The sequence below is a fragment of the Schistocerca gregaria genome, chromosome 4, assembly GCF_023897955.1.
Source record: "Schistocerca gregaria isolate iqSchGreg1 chromosome 4, iqSchGreg1.2, whole genome shotgun sequence".
Lineage (NCBI taxonomy): Eukaryota > Metazoa > Arthropoda > Insecta > Orthoptera > Acrididae > Schistocerca > Schistocerca gregaria.
In genome coordinates this window covers 760,284,877-760,311,198 of record NC_064923.1, presented here as the reverse complement: position 1 = coordinate 760,311,198, position 26,322 = coordinate 760,284,877, and the positions used below count along the sequence as shown (strand labels likewise).

The window sequence follows — 26,322 nt, the reverse complement described above, 5'->3', positions numbered from 1 at the left end:
GCTTATGTCACGTGATGCCGCCAGTCGATGACAGCGGTTATCCAGTCCACACGACGCATGATGTAGTCAGCTAATAGCAACGTCACTGTTAAGTAGCCCATATACACAAACAGGAAAAGTTAATGTTTTAAATTAATATACATAGTGTTGCTCCAAGAAAAGCAAAGCGTTCACATACAATATTGGTCTCTAACAGGCGCGGCTCGTAATTAAAGGCTCTGAGGTGGAGCTGCCCCAAAATATATGTTAAAGTAAATTTCGCAAGAATGTATTACATAATTTAAATTATCAGGACGAATTTCACATATTTCTCATTCAGATTAAAATAACGATGGTGAACGTTTTTGGAACTGTTTGCATTGACAGATATTTTCCGAACGGTTAGTAGTGCTTAGGCTGCACCTTGGAAAGTCCGTAAGCTGCATGTAGTAGCGGTTTGGGGGCGTGGCTTCTACATAGTACTGCTCTTTAGGGGCGACCCGAAGGCTCAGAGCTTGCAGCTTAAGGATGGCATACCAACCACCACACATTTTTCAGGTTCCACTATTTATTTAACCAATCTCTGTCTCTGCACGTCTCTACTACGCCTTCAATGCGTCATTAATCAACGTTTAATATTATTGTTTTCATAATGTTTTACATAGTTGTTTTGTTTGTGCCATTGGCTATTTTATCCACATTTAGAATAAGTTTGCAAATATCCCACCAGAGTGCACTAGACTACAGTAACATACCAGTACTGCCATCTAGCGAGAGTTTCATAAGTGGTTAGAGGACAAAGCGCATGAAATTTGTCCCGTTACTTTACTTTCCTTGCTTGTTGATGCTGACTGCTTTTGTTGATACCGTGTGGTATTAGCAAGTTTATTTTTTGGAGTGTATTTTGCAAGATTTTAGTGAGTTTTACTTGCTGGTGAATATCTGCGACATACCGCAAGTATGAAACAAGCGCAATACGAATTCAGTGTGCAATTTAATAGGTAAAAACTTGGAACACGGCCACAGTATGAAAGTGAAAGAACTTGGTGCATCCAGATCCGCATTAAAGATCTCCCTGAAACGCGTCTTTTCATATGATTTGCTGCAAAGTGTCAGAAAATGTAATGATGACGTATAAAAATACTAACCAAAGGTTTTAACTCGAAGTTAGCTTCTAATGATATTTAATGCCTGATAATAGAAGATACAGTACGAAAAATTGTGGGTAGAGAGTGGTCTGGCCACCCCCTCCCCCTGAATTCTTAGTTGTTTATGTCAGACTAATCTGTAGCGTAACCCGAGGTCTATGTTGGCTCCGATCGATAAATGCCGCAGCCTTCCCCTGTATAGAAACCACGAGCCGTGCCTGGTCTCTAAGGTTAATAAGGTACAAGAGAAGCTAAGCTTTCACATATAATGTTGATCTTCATTTTACACTTCAACATAGAACAGACAAATGTGCCAGTAAAATTTTTAGCCGAGTCCAGTGACTTGTCCTCGAAGTTTTCCACAAATAAACCACCTACCGCAGAGGAGAGCGAGCTTCCCACAGCACTACATTAATTTGCTCATAATAATGACATGAATATCTGATCTTCTGGGTTCGAAATGGCTCGTCATCAAACGCTCTGTGATTTAAGAAATTCATCGTACATTATCGCCCATAGTTCACTTTGCGTAAAAGAAAATTTACTTTGAAAGTAATGCTTTTTAAACCACCAGTCCCAATATTTTCTTGCGACCTGTTAGAAACAGGTTCATTTCAGTAGCCGTCAGAGAGCATCCGATAACGGGCATCCCTGCGCTTTGGCCGCTGCTATGACGCAGGAAGCCTGTTATGTACGAACGTGTAAAACATTAAAAGATCTTACATTGTGTCATAAAAGAAACAAGCCATCAAAGGATACTGCAAGAGCATCGGAATTTCGTGACCACACTAAAATGGCACATTTGTAGTGTATATTTATAGAGCACATTCGTATGTCCAGATTCCCAATGAAGTAGGCCTCGATCTGATATTAAGCTTTTCAGTGTGGGTTTCAGGATGTAAATTTTCTTGGAGTACCAGTACTGTATTAACTCATGTTTTATTCTTTGTTTTGGGATAATGCCATAAGTGCTAGAAGAAAAAAACGTGCACTTAAAATGCAGCAAGCAGTTGAAATTAGCCAATAGTGTGGAACTAAAAACTTCGTTTCAAACAGATTGACTGCCTCATCGTCAAAAGGTTAATAAAAACCGCTTTCAGCAAACTGACAAAAATAACTCCATTGTTCTACAAGGCGAGTGGAAATAAAATAAAATCTGAAACTAATAACATATTAGCCTTTCATGATTATGTGAATGTTCGTGGCCACAGAAATCCATTTTGTTTTCATTTGAAGTGAGAGCAGTAAACGAGAGGAAACAGCAAAATCACTAAATGTAAACACGGGTCACGCGGAGACTACACACTTCCCCACTATAACTCAGACTGCTCTGCGCATCAGCCCCGGATCTACACTATTTCCGAACTGGGGCAATACTAAGATAGTGGCTTCCCCACCCCCCACCCCCATCCCGTACCCCATCCCCTCAAGTGTTTGAGATACGACGTCAAAAATTTAAAAAAATCAAGTTTTCAATAATATGTTCCTTTTGTAGCAGCCACATCTTTCTTGTGAGTCTGATACATAAAACATACATATTCGAGGGAATGTAAGACATGTTATTTGGTCTTAAGTGTGCCAGAGTACAGTGCCACCCCTCTTCACACAGCAGCATTCTTCTATCGCACGTCATTGTATTTCGCTCCATGGAACTAAAACATGTATATTTTGTACTGGATGCCATGAAACTATGTTCAGGACAGTGGAAATTAAAATGTACTGTGGTGCCTCCCCTGCTCCCAGTGGCCCGGTTTGACATCCTTCCTGCACTCTTTATTGCCTGTTAGCTTATTACTTTCTATTTTGGGTGACATAAAATTAAATATAGGATACATAAAACCAGTAAAGACAAGAGACCAGCTAGACAGTACACATTTCTTCAATCCTTAGCTCCTAGCATTCTATTCTCTCTAATCTTGCTACAGCTTTACATGGCGTGCTTTCCTTTCTGCGAAAGAATCTGTTACCTCATCAAAGTTCGTCAAACGGTTTGCTACATGAAAAATCGAAATATCATTGTCTAATACTGCGTAAGCTATTAATACAAATAGTACCCAAGACTGGTATGGTTTCTCAATCTGATTACGTCTATTTTGTAACTGTCTGGTAGATAAAACAAAATAGGCCTTTCTAACACAGCCGAAATTGTAACACACATCAAACAAATGAGACTGATTTGGCACAAATGGTCATTCTTATAACACGACAGAATATAATTCACGAAGACCGACATAAAATGCCTGGTAGGCCTACTACAAGCAAAAAGCTTTATGTTAGGAAATAGTTTCACATTTCATTCATACGCTTCAGTTTCTCAAGCATCAGATCAAAAAGAACGCTTATTTCTACTCGGGTAGTCTGAATCTAAGGATTTCCCTAGTAATTATAACAACACTGATCATTCGCAAACCCAATCAACAACATAATCAGACAGCGATTGGTGTTCATTCGTTCAGCTTTACTCCGCTCAGCTCATATAGCCCAGTCCCCTTTTGCCAGCGGGAAAGTCTATTTCTAGATGAGACTAGGATTACCCTGATGGTCCCGACAGAGGTTCGAGTACTCCCGCGGGCATAGGTGTGTGTGTGTGTGTGTGTGTGTGTGTGTGTGTTTGTCCTTAGGAAAATTTAGGTTAAGTAGTGTGTAAGCTTAGGCACTGATGACCTTAGCAGTTAAGTCTCATAAGATTTCACACACATTTGAACATTTTTGATTACCCTGATAGATATCACATACGCTATGCATGCATTCAAAAATCAACTTATGATTCATTCAGAAATCAACTTACAGAGCGTGTTCAAAAACCAACAAGGGTGTGTTTCAAAATCCTATGAATAATCGATAGACCAATGTGTGCTGGATGCTAGGCGCTTTGTGAAACAAGGTTTTATCCTCCACAAAAATATGAATTCGACTGCTTACACAGCCAACAGCCACATTTCTGTAGCCAGAAGGGGGAGAAGGTACAACGCATACGCCAATCAGCTGCGCATGAGCATGGCCATGCTCGTAACTGCTAAAACGAATCTAATATAAACAATTGTGACGTCACGTTCATCGGAGGCAATTTGTTGGTATGAAGTATTGCATAGTCTTTCTAAAGCCTTTGACACATTTTGCTGTTGGCAAACGCTTGTGTGAGCACTGTGTTTTGTTGTTGTATATGGAACATTTCCTTTGCAGTTTATGTTTTATTTTCATATTTTTTCTCGTTCACATTTCATTGTTACAGTATTATTCTGCAGGAGTGTGATACAGTAATATCCTTTGTTAGAGTATCGATTCTTACCAGTCAAAATTACAAAAATTTAACTGAAAACTAAAACAACGAAAAATTCCTGGAATTCTAAAAAATTCCCGGCTTTTTCCCGGTTTCCTCCCAGATGAAAAAATCCCAGGGTTTTTCCCGTATCTCCCAGTTGTACCGGGTCATGTACACCCTGTTATGTCTGGGCAGTTTCCGCCAGGGTCGCTCTGCCACTGATAATCTTGTATCCCACGAGTCTGCTATCCAAACAGACTTTTCCAGCTGCCAACACCTGGTTGCCGTCTTTTTTTTTACTTACGTAAAGCATACAATACGACCTGGCGACATTGTATGAATGAAGCCTGTGAGGCCCGCTCCCGATTTTTATCCAAAACTTCTTGTCACTCCGTACATTCCATGTCCAAGTTGGTGCCTCCCATATTTCCCCCCATATTCAGGAGAATGGCATTCTTCAAGTCTCTGTATTGAGTGTATCTATTTTTAGTGGCCATTAATGGCCTAGCAGCAGCTCTCCCCTTCTTTGTATGCGGACGACTTCTGCATTTTGTATTGCTTCTCCAGTACTGGTGGTGCTGAGTGGCACCTACATGGAGCCATTCACAAGACGCAGTCATGGGCTCTAGCCCATGGCTTCCAGTTTTCAGCTATAAAGTTGTGTGTCATGCACTTCTATTGGCATCGTATTGTTCATCCAGAACCTGAACTTTATCTTAATGATGATCTACTCGCTGTAGTGGAGACATATCAATTCTTAGGACTGGTTTTCAGTGCCCAATTGACTTGGCTACCTCACCTTCGTCAGCTTAAGCAGGAGTGCTGGCAGCACCTGAATGTCTCCGCTGCCTGAGCAACACCAACTGGGGTGCCAATCGCTCTACACTGCTGCAGCTATACTGAGCCCTTGTTCAATCCCACCTTGACTATGAGAGTCTCGTTTATGGTTTGGCGACACCATCAGCTTTGTGTTCATTTGACCCAGTGCGCCACTGTGGCATTTGCCTACCGACAGGAGCTTTTAGGCCAGATCTGATGACCAGTGTCCAGTTGGAGGATGGACTCCTTCCATTGCGGATCTGATGTGCACAATTACTCACCAGTTATGTTGCACACATTCATAGTTCTCCTGAGCAACTGAATTACCATTTGCTTTTCCCAACCACAGCAGTTCATCTCCCGCATTGGCGGCCAAGTTCAGAGCTCACGATGCGATCCCTCCTCTCCAAACTGGAGTCCTTCCCTTTACCACCTCTACTTGAGGTCCATTCATGTACACCCACCTCTACTTGAGGTCCATTCACGTACACCTTAATGGTGTACACCTTGTCCGAACGTTTGTGTGGACCTTTTGCGTGACCCTTAGGACTCTGTTAACCCCGCTGCTCTCTGCTGTCACTTCATCTCAACTCTTGACATGTTCCGGGGCTCTGAAGTTGTTTACACTGACGGCGCGGTGATGGTTCATGGTAATGTTGGCTTCACCTATGTCCACAGAGGCCATATTGAACAGCATTCCTTGGCTGCTGGCTGCAGTGTATTCACTGCAGAACCTGTGGCCATATCTCATGCACTTTAGTACATCCGTTCCTTTTCTGGTGAGTCATTTCTTCTCTGTTCTGATCCTCTGAGCAGCTTACAAGCTATTGACCAGTTCTACCCTCGCCATCCTTTGGTAGCGAACATCCAGGAGTCCATCTCTGCACTGGAATGGTCCGGTCGTTCAGTGGCATTTGTGTGAACGCCAGGACATGTCAGAATCCCAGGCAACAAACCTGCTGACAGGTTCACCAAACAGGCTACGCGGAAACCTCTCCTGGAGATGGGCATCTCTGAAACTGCCCTGCATTCTGCCTTGCGCCGCAAGGTTTTTCAGCTTTGGTAGATGGAGTGGCATAGCAGTATGCACAACAAACTGTGTGTCATTAAGGAATGTGTAGAAGGTGGACTTTAAACTTTCCCAGCACCCCACCTTTAGTGTTGAGCAACAATGCCTCAACAGCAGCTTTAGTTTTACGTTTTATTTGTGAGGGTAGGTTTTATCATTTGATCTGAGTTTTAGCGCTTGTCCTTTGTCCCTAGGGCTTTTAGGGTGGAGGTTTTAATGTGTTGTAGAGTGGCTGGCTTCTCCTTTTTTATCATAATGGTCAGCCAGCCATGGTAATCTGCTTTCTTGCTTTTAGTGTCTTCTTCCTGCTTCTTGCATCTCTCTGTGGTTTTCTTGTCCTGTTTTGTCAATTGTAGTGTTCGTCATCCTTCTGTAAGTCTTGTGGTTCTTCCTTTCTCCTGTTATTGAGCCATATGTCTTCTTTGTTTCTTCTTTACCTTGGGTAATTGTTCTACTTTGTTCTATTGGGAACAAGGGACCGATGACCTCACTGTTTAGTCCCCCCCTTAAACCAAGCAAGCAACCCAATACAGTTGGGAGGACAAGACTGGAGTAACAGCTTACATTCAGCCAGATCATTTTGCTTTGGTAAACATACACATCTTCTTTCTTTACCAGCAATGTATGTATTTATGCATTCAACAACAGTAAATCTCAGAGTTAGAGGTGATTTTGTATTTACTATCTTATATTCAAAAGCTCTTTATCTATACAAGGAGCACAGAATATAAACTGCACATTTTTTTGTTTTAAATTATGTATGAAGTTGGGCAGCAAGGAAAATAAATACCATTTCAGTCCACCTCAGTCTAAAATTAAGTCCCATAATGAATTTTTTCAACTGTATATTTAAAATGTCAAATGTTATGAATACTTATCTCTCAATAACTTCTGCAAAACTAATAAGAACTGAAACCAAAATGAAATGTTGTGTAAATAGCACTTAATCAATTATAAAATGAATTAATACATAAAATCAAACAATGGAAAATCTAGGATGGAATGTAACAATATGAAAGAAGGAAAGTTGCTACTCACCATATAGTGGAGATTCTGAGCCACAATAGGCACAGTAAAAAGATTGACACATTCAAAGCTTTTGGCCATTAAGACCTTTGTCAGTAGTAGACACACACACACACACACACACCCACACACCACACACACACACACACACACACACGCAAGTGCAACTTCCACACACATCTGCAGTCTCAGAGAGCTGAAACTACACAGCAAGCAGTAGCACCAGTGCATGATCGGAGTGGCGACTGGGTGGGGGTAAGGAGGAGGCTGAGGCGGGGAGGGGGAGGGATAGTATGGTGGGAGTGGCAGACAGTGAAGGGTTGCAGTTTAGATGGAGGGTAGGAGAGAAAGTTAGGAGGGGGGAGGGGGTAAGTAGCGGAAAGGAGAGAAATAAAAATAAAAATAAAAGAAATTAAAAGACTGGGTGTGGTGGTGAAGTGATGGCTGTGTAGTGCTGTAATGGGAAAAGGGACAGGGCTGGGTGGGTAAGGACATTGACTAACGAAGGTTGAGGCCAGGAGGGTTACGGGAACATAGGATGTATTGGAGCGAAATTTGCCATCTGCGCAATTCAGAAAAGCTGGTGTTGGTGGGAAGGATCCACATGGCACAGGCTGTGAAGCAGTCACTGAGATGAGGGGTATCATGTTTGGCAGCGTGTTCAGCTACAGGGTGTTCCACTTGTTTTTTGGCCAAAGTTTGTCAGTGGCCTTTCATGTGGACAGACAGCTTGTGGGTTGTCATGCCTACATAGATTGCAGCACAGTGGTTGCAGCTTAGCTTGTAGATCACATGACTGGTTTCACAGGTAGTCCTGCCTTTGATGTGATAGGTAATGTTAGTAACCGGACTGGAGTAGGTGGTGGTAGGAGGATGTATGGGACAGGTCTTGCATCTAGGTCTATTACAGGGGTATGAGCCATGAGGTAAGGGATCTGGAGCAGGGGTTGTGTAAGGATGGACGAGTATATTGTGTAGGCTCGATGGACGGTGGAATACCATGGTAGGAGGGGTGGGAAGGATAGTGGGTAGGACATTTCTCATTTCAGGGCACGACGAGAGGGAATTGAAACCCTAGCAGAGAATGTAATTCAGTTGCTCCAGTCCCGGATGGTACTGAGTTATGAGGGGAATGCCCATCTGTGGTCAGACTGTGGGACTTTGGGCGGTGGTGGGAGACTGGAAAGATAAGGCATGGGGGATTTGTTTTTGTACAAGGATGGGAGGATAATTACAGTCAGAGAAGGCTTCTGTGAGACCCTCGGTATATTTAGAGAGGGACTGCTCACCACCGCTGATGCGACAACCGTGGGTGGCTAGGCTCTACGGAAGGGACTTCTTGGTATGAAACGGGTAGCAGCTGTTGAAGTGGAGGTATTGCTGGTGGTTAGTAGGTTTGATATGGACAGAGGTACTGATATAGCCATCTCTGAGGCGGAGGTCAACATCTAGAAAGGTGGCTGGTTGGATTGAGTGGGACCAGGTGAAGCAAATGGAGGAGAAGTTGTTGAGGTTCTGGAGGAATGTGAATAAGGTGTCCTCACCTTCAATCCAGATAGCAAAGATGTCATCAGTGAATCTGAACCAGGTGAAGGGTTTAGGATTCTGGGTTTTTAGGAAGGATTTCTCTAGATGGCCCATGAATAGATTGGCATAGGATGGTGCCATATGGGTGCCTATAGCCGTACCGCAGATTTGTTTGTAGGTAATGTCTTCAAAGGAGAAGTAATTGTGGGTGAGGATATAGTTGGTCATGGATACTAGAAAGGAGGTTGTCGGTATGTAATCCATAGGGCGTCTGGAAAGGTAGTGTTCGATAGCAGTGAGGCCATGGGCACTAGGAGTGTTAGTGTACAGAGAGGTGGCATCAATAGTGATGAGCAGGGTGCCGTGTGGTAAAGAGAGAGGAACTGTGGAGAGTTGGTCGAGGAAATGGTTGGTATCTTTTATATAGGAGGATAGGTTCCAGGTAATAGGTTGAAGGTGTTGGTCTACGAGAGCAGAGATTCTCTCAGTGGGGCCACAGTAACCGGCCACAATGGGGCGTCCTGGGTGGTTGGGTTTATGGACTTTAGGAAGCATGTTGAAGGTGGGAGTGTGGGGAGTGGTAGGGGTAAGTAGAGAGATGGACTCTGGGGAGTGGTTCTGGGATAGGCCTAAGGATTTGAGTAGTGACTGGAGAACCTGCTGGATTGCTGGAATTGGATCACTGTGGGATGGTTTGTAGGTGGAAGTATCTGACAGCTAACGGAGAAATACATGAAAGTGCAAGGAACATACAGAGAATGTATCCAATTGCTTTCTACTTTCCTCCATTTTCTTTCTTTTTGAAAGTACTATTGTTTCCAATATCTGAGATACAAACAATTGCCTTTCTGTACATGTTTTGCTGTATTTTTGAGAGTACAGAATAGTTGGTTACAATGTGCAGATTATTATTTTAATACTCTCTGATGAGAGTGTAATAATATAATTAGTAACAAGCAGTTGTGCATACACAAAAGAAATTTAGTATAAATAAGAATGTGGCAGTTTTTAAGTAGTAGCTTTCCTTATAGATTTATTGTGTTTGTTTTACCTATGCAATGACAAATAGCATATAGTAGTTTATTGAAAATTAATTGTTTACAACGTGCATAGAAATTTATTTCTAACAATGCATTCTTGCTGTTGGTGCATAGCTTCACTCATCCCACATTCCTTAAAATTCTCTCCTCTGTTTGTCAGAGGTGTCGTTTTTCTTTTCTTTTCTCATTTTGTAAGTGACAATGTAGTTATGCGAAAACAAAATTCATTGATTGAAGCTAGTTATAAAACTATTCTATCAGACTTGTCACAATGTGCAAAATTGAAATGAAGAAATAGATTATAATTAAAAATTTTAATATAAATCCTTTCCAATCATTAATCTTATCCTACACAAAGCAGTATTATATTGTTAAAAATGACTATTGAGATCTTAGCAGGGTAGTCATTGTGAAATTGAGTAAAATGACTACTATAAGCATGGTGTGATTTAAGTGCCTTTCTATATATGTGCTCCTTCCCCAGTGCCCGCAATAATGGCTATATGGCTGAAATTGCAATAGTGGTTTTTATAAATAAATAATTTTAGTCTGCAATGGCCATGACATCCTTTAAAAATTTTTACACAACAGTGAACCCCAGCTACAAGAACTTAATTAGTATTACATTAAATCTTACTTGGTGGCCCTTCGTGAGATCAGGATCAAATGTCAGATTTTCACCTCTTTCAGACAGTGGTGGCTTTATGAATTCTCGGACAGCCCCAGTTATTTGGTGAGGTCCATGGTAGTATCGTAACCTGATCTCATTTTCTGCTAATGCAAACACCCTTTCAGCAACATCTTCATTTGGCGCTTTATCTGGATTCCGAAGGAATCTTTCTGTTATTTTCTGTGTAAAATGAAATATAATTATTAATAATATTAGGATCTCTACTTGTGCTAACATATTAGTGAAACACATAAATACTATCGAAAGAATGCTCCTGTCACAGCACAAAAAGGTGGATATGTTTCTCTCTTAAAGACTGTGCTAAGAAAGTAGGAAACCAGCTTCTTCAGTGCTCATTCCATCTTTCCCACAAAAATTTTGACATGTGAACATATTCAAGTTCTTTTAACACAGAGCATTCTAAATCCTTTTATCCAGTCTCTCTTTGCAGTGAAGTTTTCACATTAAGCATCTCCCTCTCACTGCCACAATGCTGTGACTTACCAAACAAGAAAGCGCTGGTAGATAGACACAATAAAAAACACAAACATACACACAAATTTCAAGCTTTCGTAACCAACAGTTGCTTCATCAGAAAAGAGGGAAGGAGTGGAAAAGACGAAAGGATGTGGGTTTTAAGGGAGAGGGTAAGGAGTCATTCCAATCCCGGGAGTGGAAAGACTTACCATAGGGGGAAAAAAGGACGGGTATTCAGAAGGATGTAGGCTGCAGTAAGTACTGGGAGATGAAGAAGCTTGCACAGTATAGAGTAGCATGGAGCATCAAACCAGTCTCAGGACTGAAGACCACAACAACAACAACAGCAACATCTGCCAAAGCAATATGGTGAAGACCATTCGCTCGTTGATTGCAATTCACTGGAAACCATGGCTTATTATTTGTGTCTTAAAAGAGAAAAGATTTTATTAGAAACACTTTACTGAATTTGCAGTCTTTTCCATTTTACATAATTTTGTCAGTCATTTTAAGTTCTTTTCAGGTTCATTATGATCCTTTTTAGCCCATTTTTGTAATGGTAGACCACTTTGGGCATACTTGTATAGGTATAAATTGCCCAGCATACAGAGACAGCATGTCATAATGTTATACTAATGAAAAAATTCTGACTCCAAACATAGCTTGGCGAGCTCAGAACCTTTGCGAAGACTCTACAACCCTTGACATGTGTTCATGATGTCATTTCCTACATTTACGCCTCAGACAGGGTATTATGTGTCAAAGAATGGTAACTTTGTACCTCTGGATCTCAGTAACAAATAATGGTATCAAAAAAAATTTCAAGGTTCCCCAAAAACATCACTTTAAGAGCATATGGTAAAAATTTTCATGATTTGCCAGAACTGAAACTATAGAACTGGCATCCTCATAATTGGTAATTTTGTTACCCAAAAATCATTGCTTTTAGGGTGTATTTCGATAACAGATATAGATTTTTGAAAATGGAAAAAATGTCCTTTCTAAGTGAATGTCTAAAGAATGTACAGTTAAAATTTGAACATCTTGCTATCGTTAGTTATTTAGATAATTGTGGCCTATGCTGCAAAAATGTCTAAAAACTGGCTTTTGTAACTTCTTGCATAATTATAGTAACTTTGAATTTCTGGATCTCGATAATCACTGGGTAAAAAGAAAATAATTTTTGAAAGTTTTGAGCACTTCATGATGCAATTACCACTAATTTTGGGTTGACAAAAAAATATGACAGTGAAAAATTTTTATTAGCTCTAGTTTCTGTGATATACACAAGGTGGAAGTATTACATATTAACGGATTGAGAGAAAAGGATACATTTTAATTACATACATGCTAACAACAATGAAAGTGCATTTGATTTTTTTAACTGGTAATTACATGCTAAGAGTTCTAAATTGCTGGAAAAATACTTCGCAGATCGTCATGTCTGAAGAGAATCATGTGGTGGCCTATTGACTTCATCGTCTTCTAGCTTGCCTCTTGTAATGGAGTTCTGCAGAATCCCTACTCAAAGACCAACAGTAATCCGCAAGCATTACTTCATTCCAATCGCCCTGATATCTTTGTTCCACAACAGAAATGTCCTGATGGAATCTCTCACCATGTTCATCACTAACAGCTCCACAACTAGGATGGAAAAAGTCTAGGTGGGAGTGGAGAAAATGGATCTTAAGGGACATGTTGCATCCAAGGTTATGGTATTTGTTGCCTAAGAATCCATGAACAACACCCTTGAGGGCTTCCCAAGCTTCCTTTTCTGTCCCCCCAAAACTTGGTCAAATGCAGGATCCTTTACAAGTTCTCTTATTTGTGTGGTCTGACAAAAATGCCTTCCTTAACTCTTGCATCACTTGATTTCAAAAATTTCTCTCTTATGTCCTTCTCGGTTCATAGCTTTGACAAAGTTTTTCATCAAACCCAGCTTGATATGCAGGGGTGTAAGAAGAACGCCTTTTGGGTCCACAAGAAGCTTGGCAATGACAATTTTCTCGCTAGGATGAAGGTTTCTTGCAGGCCAGTCTTCTTTAATATAGTGCAGTTTCCTATCTCTACTCTCCCACCTACATAAGAAGCAGCAATGCTTTATGTAGCCCAGTTGCATTCCTAAGAGTATGGCAATGACTTTTAGATCACCACAGATTTTCCATTTGTATTCATGATATTTGAGTCCAAGAGTGCTGTCATATTTGCTTATGTCTCCTTCGTGTGAACTACATGACCAACAGGAATAGATGAAAGACGGTTCCCGTTGTGAAGTAACACATCAAACTAAGCTTGGAGGAGTCTATAAACAGCCTCCATTCAATTGGATCATGGTTCCAAATCAGCAAACAACAAGATTATTTTTCTTCTCAAAAAAGGGAAGCAGTTCCATGTGATGTTTTCTGTACTGTGAGATTCTCACATCACTTTGGAGAAGATTCCATTGCTGTAGTTGAAACCCAAGAATTTCTGCATTCTCCTTTGACAGGCCAAGGTCTGTAATGAGATCACTCAATTCCGCTTGACTCAGTCTGTGCAGTTTATCATCTTTTCCCTCAAAATCAGGGTCATGGGATGTGGAAGGCTTGTTTGGTTCTTCTTGTTGCACAGTGTCTTCATTTTCTACTTCAAACACACAATTTTCGGGTGGAGTAGGATCTGGTAAACTATACGAATGTGGAGTTGGTCGAATAGCAGATGAAAGATTCAGGTACTGAACTGTTCTTCTTTTCTTCATAGAGAATCCTGCCTTTATAGGTGGAGTCAGGCAGAAACAGCAGTCATCTGAATGGTTTGTAGGCTCCCGCCAAATCATAGGCACAGTGAAAGCCATAGATCATTTCTTCTTTTTCATCCATTCTCGCAGTGTAACTGAACATGTGTTGCAACATATATGTGGAACCCAAGGCTTATCCTGGTCCCCTACTTTCATACCGAAATAATTCTGATAGGCAGTCTTTACAAGAGGCGTCAGATTGCGTTTCTGTGAGGAAAATGTTATTTCACCACAAATATAACAAAAGTTATTCACCATATTTACACCAAGTGAGGTGGCGCAGTGGTTAGACACTGGACTCGCATTCAGGAGGACGACGGTTCAATCCCGTGTCCGGCCATCCTGATTTAGGTTTTCTGTGATTTCCCTAAATCACTCCAGGCAAATGCCGGGATGGTTCCTCTGAAAGGGCACGGCCGACTTCCTTCCCTAATCTGATGAGACCGATGACCTCACTCTCTGGTCTCCTTCCCCAAAACAACCCAACCCAACCCATATTTACACATTTTCGTGGCATTTTTACAAATTTTACACTAAAAAAGCACTCGCGAACCAGAAATTTTGCATTAATTTAGTAGAAACTACATGTAATTCACAGTCACAGCAACAGTATCTATGTTTATGACTTACAAACAGCTGAAGAGCATTTGTGTTTTGTTATTTGACAGGTGTGCCGACTCCCATAAAATCTTCACTCTAAAAAATGAAATGTCACATTATCTTCAAAAAAGAGCAAAGCTGTCATTTTTGTGGTGATTTTTTAATTCAGCAGATGGATATACATGTAAATTTACTATTTTTAAGCCCAAAACATTTTCATTGTTGCCCAGTGTAATGGATAAGGATAGTGAACAAAATTTGAAATTCCTTGAGAATGTCATCTTAAGTACATGTGGAAAAATATCAACAATCTACCATGAATAGATATTATAGAAGTAGGCATCCCTACAATTGGTACTTTGTTTACCCAAAAATAATGTTTTTTGGGGGGGAGGAGGGGGGGATTTCTTAGGAACTACCCACGAAATATGATGCTTTTATAAGCGGCATAAGGGCCATCCTAGACCACACCTAATGCAAAAGAACCAACCAATTTCCTTAATTTGCCTTGGTCAGAAACGGTGTGTAATGTTTAAATTTTGACCCTGTACTGTAAAACAGCTCCACTGTACAACAGCTACTGTATGCCCATTCTTCCAATAGCTACATAGGTGGTTGCTAGGCCATGGGCTATCCAAAACACTTAGGGTGGCAAGTGCCAACCAGTAGTAAGTGAAACTAAAGTAGTAAGTCACTAAGAGAGATGAAAATTGGCCACTTCCACTTGATAGTTCTGAACTAAAGGAGTAAATTACTCCAGGAGTAAATTTTTCATTTGCTTCTGAAGTAAACTGATTTAGTCCATTACTGGTTACTCTTAGTAACTTAAGGAGGAAATAAGGCCAAAATTTACTCCAAGGCAGTAGTTGGAGTAAAGTAAGAGATTAAGGAGCAATCTTTGAGTTCTGTGTTATAAGTGTCAAATTCTATGGATTACCTGGTCTATGAAGAATATATGGAGATGGAGGAAGAGGTGAACATCCCAGGAATGGGAGTTGTAATGAAGAGATGAGTCCCGTTTGTGAAGCATAGCAACAGTGATTTCAAAGAGAGTTTTGATTTTGTAAGGAATCTTTTGAATTGCTGCTTGGTATGCTGGAGCCATTACTGCAGCATAATTCTGACAGGAATCATGCTTTGTCTTCTAGGCAGCAACTTCTTTGTGGATTGTGATTCTTTCGCACAGGTACTTATCAAATCATAGGAGGGGATCTCATTATTATCCATCATACTACTGCTGGAAGAGCTTTTAACAGTGCAATAAACAGTTCAATTGCCTTAAAGCCACTGTATGTGTCCATGCCACAGAGCCAAGAAAATATATCAAAGAACAAAAGGGGATCCTATCAAACTGGTGGATTCCCAAATGCCATAGGGGCCATAGATTGTGTAAATATACCCATACTCTGTCCTTCTGGAGCACAAGCATAACTATACAGAAATCGCAAGAATTTCTTTTCTATCAATAAACAAATCATCTGTGATGCCAATACAAAGATTCTGAACGTGGTAAGCCATTGGCCAGGTTCCTTGCATGATGTACGCTTTTGGGACAATAGTAGAGTTGCTGCAGAATTTGAAAATGGACAATATGATGGGTTGCTTGTTGGAGATAGTGGATTTGCTCTCTCCAAACATCTTATGACATCTGTGTTTTGAGCCCACACAGGAGCTGAATGGCACTACAATAGAGCCCCTATTGCTACCTGATGTGTAATAGAGCGAGCACTCAGTGTTTGGAAGAAACGTTTCCAAATTCTCACTAAAACAATGCAATTTAAACTAAACAAGTGTGGGAATGTTATTGTGGCTGCTGCAGTTCTATGCAACTTCGGAATAGAAGTTAGAGATGTGTTTCACACTTATGGTATGGAGGTGAATGACACTGAACAATATGCATTTCAGCCAGAAGCAGATGCTGCAGACCAAGTGTCAGAAGGTCTATTTTACTTAATTACTTTAATTAAAATTGTAACTAGTTTGCTAGTAAAATAGGAAGTTAGTGTAAAGACTTGTTCTCCTTAAATGAATAAATAAGCCACCGGATTGTCACTGCTGCAGTGAAAAGTTACCCATTTTATTTATGTGTAATTTTATAGTTATGTTCTTTCTCTCTCTCTCTCTCTCTCTCTCTCTCTCTCTCTCTCTCTCTCTTTCTCTGTGTGTGTGTGTGTGTGTGTGAGTGTGTGTGTTATTTTTTAAACATTCTCCTCTTATTTCTCAATATATAAAGTCACACAATGTTTAAATTATTTCCAAAAAACATAAAAATATTGCAAATTCAGATAAACAGTAGAATGTGGTACTTACAAAAATTAGTACCGACGCTGAAATGATAAACACAAATATTATATCATACAAGAAACAAGAACATATGAACCAATTTGAAAAAAAAAAGGAAACATCAAGGAAATAAAAGATGTTTTATACATATGAATTTTTTTTTATTCATTCAAAAAACCCTAATTACTCGAGCACATTGGCTGTAGAACTGGAATCTGAAGTTTGCTCCATTATGTTCTTGAACTTACTCATAATTTCCATTTTAAGGTTATGCTCTTCTTTCATGATTTCTCTTTGTCTTTCTATTAATAACATTTCTGCATTGTATTCCTCTCATATTAAACACATTTTTAAGGAATGAAACTTGTCTGCTTTTTTCAACAAACAACTCTCGGTTCTTCACAACAACCACATGTTCTCTCCCTCTTTTGCTGGGTGCGTCTTCTGATAAGCTCCCACCAGAGCATACAGGCCAAGATTCATGACTATGGGATAAAGTTCCATCTTCAGCAGTTTCATTGCTACCTTCAGAGCAGTTATCATCATCTAAGTTGCTTGCAAGTATCACTTTATCTTCAGATGTGTCATTGTCATTAACTCCAACTATCTCCTCGAAAATTGTGGGACCATATCAACAACCATTTGGCTTATATCATTGATCTTTGTCTGACCTACTCCACTGCCAGTTTGAAATTGTTCTCTATTACATTTAGCTTTCATTTTCTTTTCTTTCTCTTTCATGTCCTTTAAAATTACTCTAAGCTGCTCTTGTGATCTTTGTGTAAGAGCTCCTGCATTGTATTCAAAGTGTATTTTTTCCCAAGCATCCTTTTGTTGCCTTTTTAGCATGATGACATTTTGCTTTGTAGAGTCAATAGCAGTTATGTACTTTTTCATTATTTCAACAAACTGCTCTTTTTCATTTTCTGGTATGTTTTTTGAATGTTCTTGGCTACTTCCATGTTGCTGCTATCTTGTATCTCAAACTGGCACTTAATTTAATACGTGTCACCAACCAACAACAGACATTGGTAGCTGTGGACGGTGGGGTTAACAATAGATTCATCCATTAATAGCACATTTCTTTTTCATAATACACAGATCTTATCATTAATTAGCACAATAGCATTAGATTTGCCCAATTTTAATAATTCAATTCAGTAATCTTTTCTAGCTTGTACAATTAAAGCAATGAACATAAATTACACAAAATGTGAAGCAATAATGTCTGCTGACAATCAATATTTTCTGAGATGGAAATAATGCACATGCCAGCAGTGTGCAGAAATGGCTTACTTATTTAGTAAAAAGGCGTTACTACTTTAGTTACAACTAATGAAAAATAGAAATTGAGCTCTCCAACAGTTACTAAAAGAGTATGTGGGGACACAAGCTCTATGGTCATCCATCCCCCAAGAATATTGCTGGTAAATTAGTATCTCTGGATCTTGGGCAGTGTGTTCTGAGACGCCAAGTGTTTATGTTGTATTTATCTGTATAATAAATAAATGTTGTGTATGTGAATCAGTAACATTGACAGTCATTACACATCATGAACATCATGTTCATTACCAAAATCCTACATTGGTGAACCTACGTTTCTTGACAACCACGCCACGACATTTTCGTGTTACACACTGCTCCACCTCCGCCCGATGTGAGAATCTAACACCTCACTGACGTGGATCCTACACACACCAATGGTCAGCCAGCTACAGTCAATGACAGCAAGAGTTGTGAGCATTTATCTAATGACTTGTCACCACTACAAGATGGAAACTGCAATACTTCAGTGTTTAATACTCGCATAACAATGCAACTGTTGTCACATCAGCGCATATATAAGGACTACAATATTGAACTTCTGTCAACCACAGTGCCTTTAATGAACACTGAAAATAGTGTTACGAGTGCTTATGTGGATACTAACCTTGTCGGACTACATAATAAAGGGACAACAACGATCGGCAGTAATGAACAATGGCACTGCCCTGTCACTCCCGCCATTCTTGGGTGCAATATTCCAATTGATATGCATTCAGCTAGTTCTGATGTGTCTCACAAGTCTCCCTATCAACTGAGTGCCTATACCATTATTCAGATGTGAGGTATTGACAGGCTAATTACGGACACCAACCACAGTGATGTAACAAACGTCAAACAATCAACGACAACAAACGAATATGCAGCTCAGTGTATTTTGTGGTCTCAGGACAGATAGTACCAGTTAATAGTGATTCTGAACAGAATGGCATATTTCAGCAAACTGCTCTCACTCTCACAAGTCACGCAGGTGACATCGTGGCAGCCGCGCCGCATACCACGGTGCACCTCGGACGTGATGCCGCAGCCCTACCAGCCACACCACTCCCCTCACCCCAACTCACACTGGGATAAGCTGATTCCCACCACATCCTGGTACAGAAACATGACACAACCATTTTCCATGACCATACATCAACAGCTACTTAGACGCCACAACAGACGCATCAGCAGCACTACGACCACAAGATGGATATCAGAATTACAACCTGACTGCTACACCACCCACTCTGACAATGAAGGGTGTCAAGTTTGGGCCAGATATCAGCACCATGCCTACAGTGAACTCCATACCACATGGGCCAACAATCTACCATGAATGTATCCAGCCGCCGATGATTACACAACATGCTGCCAATCCTATAGGCACACTGCATGGACCCCCACGTCGTGATGACCTCTGACTGACTGTGCCTTCATCCCACCTACCGCAATGCGCATTATGACCGAGGAGGGTGATACCAATAACACGGACTTACTTGCTACACCACCCACAGCACACCCTATGTTTCATTACACTGACACCACCACAGCAACCATAATGGCCATGACATGTCTAACACTACAGTGTGCACAGTGGACACACAGACAAACACTGCCAGAAGGCTGTGATATCCAACAGAACTACACTCCTGGAAATTGAAATAAGAACACCGTGAATTCTTTGTCCCAGGAAGGGGAAACTTTATTGACACTTTCCTGGGGTCAGATACATCACATGATCACACTGACAGAACCACAGGCACATAGACACAGGCAACAGAGCAGGCACAATGTCGGCACTAGTACAGTGTATATCCACCTCTCGCAGCAATGCAGGCTGCTATTCTCCCATGGAGACGATTGTAGAGATGCTGGATGTAGTCCTGTGGAACGGTTTGCCATGCCATTTCCACCTGGTGCCTCAGTTGGACCAGCGTTCGTGCTGGACGTGCAGACCGCGTGAGACGACGCTTCATCCAGTCCCAAACATGCTTAATGGGGGACAGATCCGGAGATCTTGCTGGCCAGGGTAGTTGACTTACACCTTCTAGAGCACGTTGGGTGGCACGGGATACATGCGGACGTGCATTGTCCTGTTGGAACAGCAAGTTCCCTTGCCGGTCTAGGAATGGTAGAACGATGGGTTCGATGACGATTTGGATGTACCGTGCACTATTCAGTGTCCCCTCGACGATCACCAGAGGTGTACAGCCAGTGTAGGAGATCGCTCCCCACACCATGATGCCGGGTGTTGGCCCTGTGTGCTTCGGTCATATGCAATCCTGATTGTGGCGCTCACCTGCACGGCGCCAAACACGCATACGACCATCATTGGCACCAAGGCAGAAGCGACTCTCATCGCTGAAGACGACACGTCTCCATTCGTCCCTCCATTCACGCCTGTCGCGACACCACTGGAGGCGGGCTGCACGATGTTGGGGCGTGAGCGGAAGACGGCCTAACGGTGTGCAGGACCGTAGCCCAGCTTCATGGAGACGGTTGCGAATGATCCTCGCCGATACCCCAGGAGCAACAGTGTCCCTAATTTGCTGGGAAGTGGCAGTGCGGTCCCCTACGGCACTGCGTAGGATCCTACGGTCTGGGCGTGCATCCGTGCGTCGCTGCGGTCCGGTCCCAGGTCGACGGGTACGTTCACCTTCCGCCGACCACTGGCGACAACATCGATGTACTGTGGAGACCTCACGCCCCACGTGTTGAGCAATTCGGCGGTACGTCCACCCGGCCTCCTGCATGCCCACTATACGCCCTCGCTCAAAGTCTGACAACTGCACATATGGTTCAGGTCCACGCTGTCGCGGCATGCTACCAGTGTTAAAGACTGCGATGGAGCTCCGTATGCCACGGCAAACTGGCTGACACTGACGGCGGCGGTGCACAAATGCTGCGCAGCTAGCGCCATTCGACGGCCAACACCGCGGTTCCTGGTGTGTCCGCTGTGCCGTGCGTGTGATCATTGCTTGTACAGCCCTCTCGCAGTGTCCGGAGCAAGTATGGTGGGTCTGACACACCGGTGTCAATGTGTTCTTTTTTCCATTTCCAGGAGTGTATATTTCTCTGCAGTCCGCCGATTCTCTATACATCGTACAAGTGATGGCACAGTGATATCAGCCATGCCACGACACTCCCCACCCCACGGGAGTGATGTCACCGCTCGGCCAGCCGCACCACACACCAGACCATAACTCCAGCTGGAATATCACACCACATCACGTCGAAAGGTACAACGAAAAGTGACCGTACCTCTTCAGGCCACCAAAGTCAGTCCGAGCAGTGCCATGCAACTACTGCTCGAGCCAAAACAAAATGAGAAGCAGCTGCTGCTGGTGTCACACATGATTTGGTGCCGACACACACCACTGCTGGCAGCCGTGCTACCCAATCTACACCGTCAGACTGGCCTAGGCACACCAGTCCGCCTCCCTGCAACAAGCCGCATTTCTACTAGAGATACCAAAGCACATAACACTCCACACAGAGGCAGACAGCGTGTGACTGTTTGTTTATGACCGCCAGCTATACCAATAGCTGGTGGTCAACCTGGGCACAGACATCAGTGCACTACCCCCGCATCTCACCACACCAGATTACAAGCCCTCAACCATACATCTCTGAGCAGCAAATGATCTAATAACAACAGTAATGGGGACAACCTCTATGATGCTCTGGCTAGGCGACCACACATCACATCCACGGACTTACTTTGTGGCAAAACAGCTGAACTGGTGCTCGGAGCGGACTTCCGCTGTCATTACCGCCTCATCCTGGATCTCAGCATGGCTCTGTTATTACAAGGTGATGGACTAGAGTCTGTAAGGGGTGTCTGCAGTGACAGTCTGTTATCCACCACAGACCCTCGCCCTCCATTGGTAGATATGGAGACCGCAGCATATCTTACATTACAATTTGCAACACTGTGTGATAAAATCCACAAAAAGATCATGTCCTACAAGAACATCTACAAAGAGAACAACAAAACAGGTACATAGAATGAGTAGCTACGCAGCCACCATCACAAACTACACAGCCAACTGCAATCAATTCGGCAGCAATTACTGATGGCCCAGCCCACCCGAGAGCCACAGGATAACTGTACAACCATTAGCACAGATACACAGGTTAGTGAGTGCCCATTATAATTTGTGACAATTCTCATGAGCAGGTTGAACAGTGACAGTGTTTCTGTTCTCATGAGCGGGTTATCCACCAACAAGGCCACCACCCCTGCAGACAAATCAGACAACAGGATTCTGCCCCTGGACCACCCCTATGAAACAAAACAGTTAGCACAGCTACAGACGGCACGATTCACAGGATTAATACGAATCTGGGACCACCTGTACACCACCGCCCCCACAAAACCAAGGCTGCCATTGAACAATTTCTCCAGGGTGGTATAATCAGACCTTTGGACAGTGTGTGGGCATCACCTATCACTATGTGGTCAAAGAGAGACGATACATGACACCTCTGCGTAAACTACCAGCATCTCAATGTCAGAACGATTATAGATAGCTACCCAGTCCTGAATATCCAAGATTTTGCACACTAGTTGGCAGGGGGCAACCATCTACAGCATGCTGGACTATAAAAGAGTGTACTCCCAAATACCTATGGCCTCGAAAGACATTCACAAAATGGCCATTATCACTCCATTCGGTTTATACAAATTCTTATTCATGCCGTTTGGGTTGACAAAAGCCACATAGATGCCGTTTGGGTTGACAAAAGCCACATACGTGCAGCAAAGATTCATTGATGGTCTGTTTTTCAATGTGCCACACTGTTACTGCTATCTAGATGATTTAATTATATTATCAAAATCCTGATAAATGAGAACTGCAACAGGCTTGTGTCACATTCGTCGGCCACCTAGTCAACGCAACAGGCATATGACACACACAGATTAAAATTGAGCAGATTACTAACTGGTCCCCTCCCACAAGTTACCAAGAACTATGTAAATTTCTTGGCATTGTCAATTTCTACCGACGACACCTACTCCATGCAGCTGAAATGCTACTTCCCATCAGAGAAGGAGTACAGGAGAAAAATACATCAGGGAAGAGGAAGCTAACATGGACAGCCAAGATGCAAACTGCATTCAACAACATTAAATCTCAACTTGCCCACACCACATGACTCACACTACCTTCACTGGATGCTCATCTTATCATTACACCAAATGCAAGCGACTGAGTGATAGGTGCTGTATCACAGAAGGGATGACACAACCTCTTCGTTTTTTCTCAAGGAAACTGACAGACTATCAGAGTAAGCGGTCAACCTTTGACCACGAACTACTGGCCATGTATGAAGTGGTGCTCTACATCCACGACAATATTGAAGGGAGGCCACTTACTATCTATACAGACCATCAACCATTAGCTGACACAGTGAAGAATCCATCTGCCAATGTCACACCATACAAGTTGAGGCAATTGGACCACATCTCACAGTTCACAACAGGCATTCCCCATGTGTGTGGAGCAGACAATATGGTTGTGGACTACCTGTCCCACCTAGCGGCCATGACCACTCAACTGGATTTCGATAATCTTGTGGATGCACGGCAACACATACGGACCTGTAACAATTCTTGTCAGGTGGCAACATGGGATTACAATTACAACAATGACCAGTGCCCGGAACCAACAAACTAGTTCGGTGTGACATGTCAATGGGAAGGCAATGACCTTTCAACCCTGCCAACTATTGCCGAACAGTGTTTGACTTGCCCCATAACTTAACTCTCCCTGGAGTGGGGACACAACGAAACTAGTTTCAGAGCATTATGTGTGGCCGAATATGAAGAGGTATTGTGCCACTTGGACATGATCATGCATTCCCTGCCAAAGGGCGGAGACAGGACAACACAACCAGCCACCATTAGGAAGCTTTCCTGTCCTGCCACACACATATAGATTTAATGGGGCCACTACCTGAATCTAACGGATTTCGTTATATCCTATCGGTCATCGACAGTCAGGGACATATCAGTGGAGACAGTGGTGAGATCTTCAATCAATCTATGGATAGTGAGATTTGGCTGCTCTGAGTTGCTAACAACTTATCAGGGCAAACAATTTGAATCAATCCAGTTTACGGAACTGTGCCACCTCTGTGGCTGCCACTGATTCCATACCACAGCCTACCATCCACAGTCAAACAGCCTTGTGGAACACTGGCACCACATGCTGAAAACAGCACTAGTGTGCCACGATACGCATGGTCAAAGGCTGTACCTTGGATGCTGATGGGTATCAGAAAGGCCAGAAAGAGGACCTTGATGCCTCAGTAGCGGAGATCCTCTACGGTGAAGCAATTAGCCTCCTGGCAGAACTTGTCACACAGACAAGGGACAAAAGCAACGAGGACCTCCCAGGCCTCATACAAAGGATCAGAGAATAGATACACAACATCAGAGTCCCACCACCATCACACTTCACAACACCCACCGTATTTGTGCACAAATACCTACAGACTTGCACTCATGTAATGCTACAAACAGACACCATCAAGCCAGCATTGCACCCAGTGTACAGTGGACCATATAAAGTACTAAGATGGGGCCCCAGCACATTTGACATCATGCTAGCCAGCAAACCCACTACTGTATCTGTCAACAGACAGAAGCCAGCATGGACTTTGGTCGAAACGCCGGGGACAATACTGCCCCTTTGACCTCACCCCATGACACAACCCCCTTTTCCATCACAGTTGATGTCAAAACATACGAAAACCAATAGGTCGGCAACAGCATGTTGTCACAATCATTATACCGCTCCACGACAATACCACAGTCAGTCAATACAGATGCACTGTTATCTACACTATCCAAGGACGGCATCCTACATATATCAGCCACAGATGACAACACAAAAAACCAGACACACGATCGGCCTACACCCCCACCATAGAATCACATACAACCATTGGCAGATGACCTAATGATGGCACCTCCGTACTGAACACGAACAGGCAGACCACGGCGCCGACCGAGACATCTAGACGAGTATGTGCTAGACAGCATCTCTAGAGATGACCTGCACCACACCACAACAAAATGTCAGCACTCCATGCCTTTGGGGAGGGAGGTCCTGTGGAGACACAAGCTCTATGGACTTCTGTCCCCAAGAACATAGCTGCAAAAATAATATCTCTCGACCTGGGGCAGCGTGTTCTGAGACACTAAGTGTTTAAGTTATATCTGTCCATATAACTTGTATAAATAAATATTGTGTATGTGAATCGTTAATGTTGACAGTCATTACACATCATGAACATCATGTTCATTATCCAAATCCTACTAGTATATTACTGGAGAATTAATTTACTAAAGCAGTCCAGACTAAAGAAGTAAGAGTTACTACCAGAGTAATTATACTAGTTTGGTGCTCGTCACCCTTAATCCCTCATCCCTGTTATCAATATAACCCAAGATATGACCCCCCCCCCCCCCCCCAGAAAATTGCATTTTCATATGTGGATTTTAGGAACATATTGGCACAGTGCATTGTCATGTGACACAGTGCAACATTGTGAAAACTCACCCAATTGTATCCCACATGATTCATTATGAGTTGTAGACCTCTGAAAATATCCACTGTATTACCTAAGACTACAATGATGAGAAGATACAGTGGCATGCAAATAGTAATGAGTTATATTTTCACCCAAGTTTCACTACATAATTGCTGAAGATGCATATCAAACTACTGAAAATGTAAATGTTGTTTTGTTAATCAGCTTTATCTGTAAGCCTGAAAATGCTGCTCAGTGAAGTGGTGATGACAACCGAGAATTTGGAGTACTGAATTACATACTGTTCCCAATGTTACGTCGTCGTTAGTACACAGTAACGATTCACATCAGCACTCTTTAGTTCTCAGCCCTACATGTAGAGTTGATGCAGGAGGTGACTTTTTATTCCCAGTTAACAATACTCATTCCAGGAAAATACATCTAAACTCAATTTATGAGTAAATATTTTGTTTCTGAGCCACAGAAGACTGGTCATTGTCATAAATTTAAGAACACAGTCATTTATAAATTTTGCCTGGAGTAGCATATTGTAGCTTGTGACAGATATATGGTGGGTGGTAGAGTTGGGTTGCCATAGATCAGGAAGCAAGCAAATTACCAGCCTGGGAAGGGTAACAGTGAAGCAATGGTAGTTGTCCGATATATTGTCATGGAAACATCATTGGTAAAACATTCATTTACTGTTCAGCAAACTACAGGAGTCATGAGGACGGCTTCCTATGCACCCAAAAGGGATGTGGCCATCAGCAGGTTGCCCAGCAGCTTGCACCATCACACG

General features: G+C 42.3%; 1 protein-coding gene across 1 annotated transcript in view; it reads right to left on the bottom strand.

Annotated features, from left to right (window-relative positions):
- Positions 1-26,322, bottom strand: part of LOC126267908 (dynein regulatory complex subunit 7-like) — a 283,625-nt gene that overhangs the window by 71,842 nt on the left and 185,461 nt on the right. Inside the window, exon 8 of the mRNA XM_049973218.1 lies at positions 10,508-10,720. Coding sequence (XP_049829175.1) covers positions 10,508-10,720 — 213 coding nt within the window. The remainder of the gene's footprint in view (positions 1-10,507; positions 10,721-26,322) is intronic.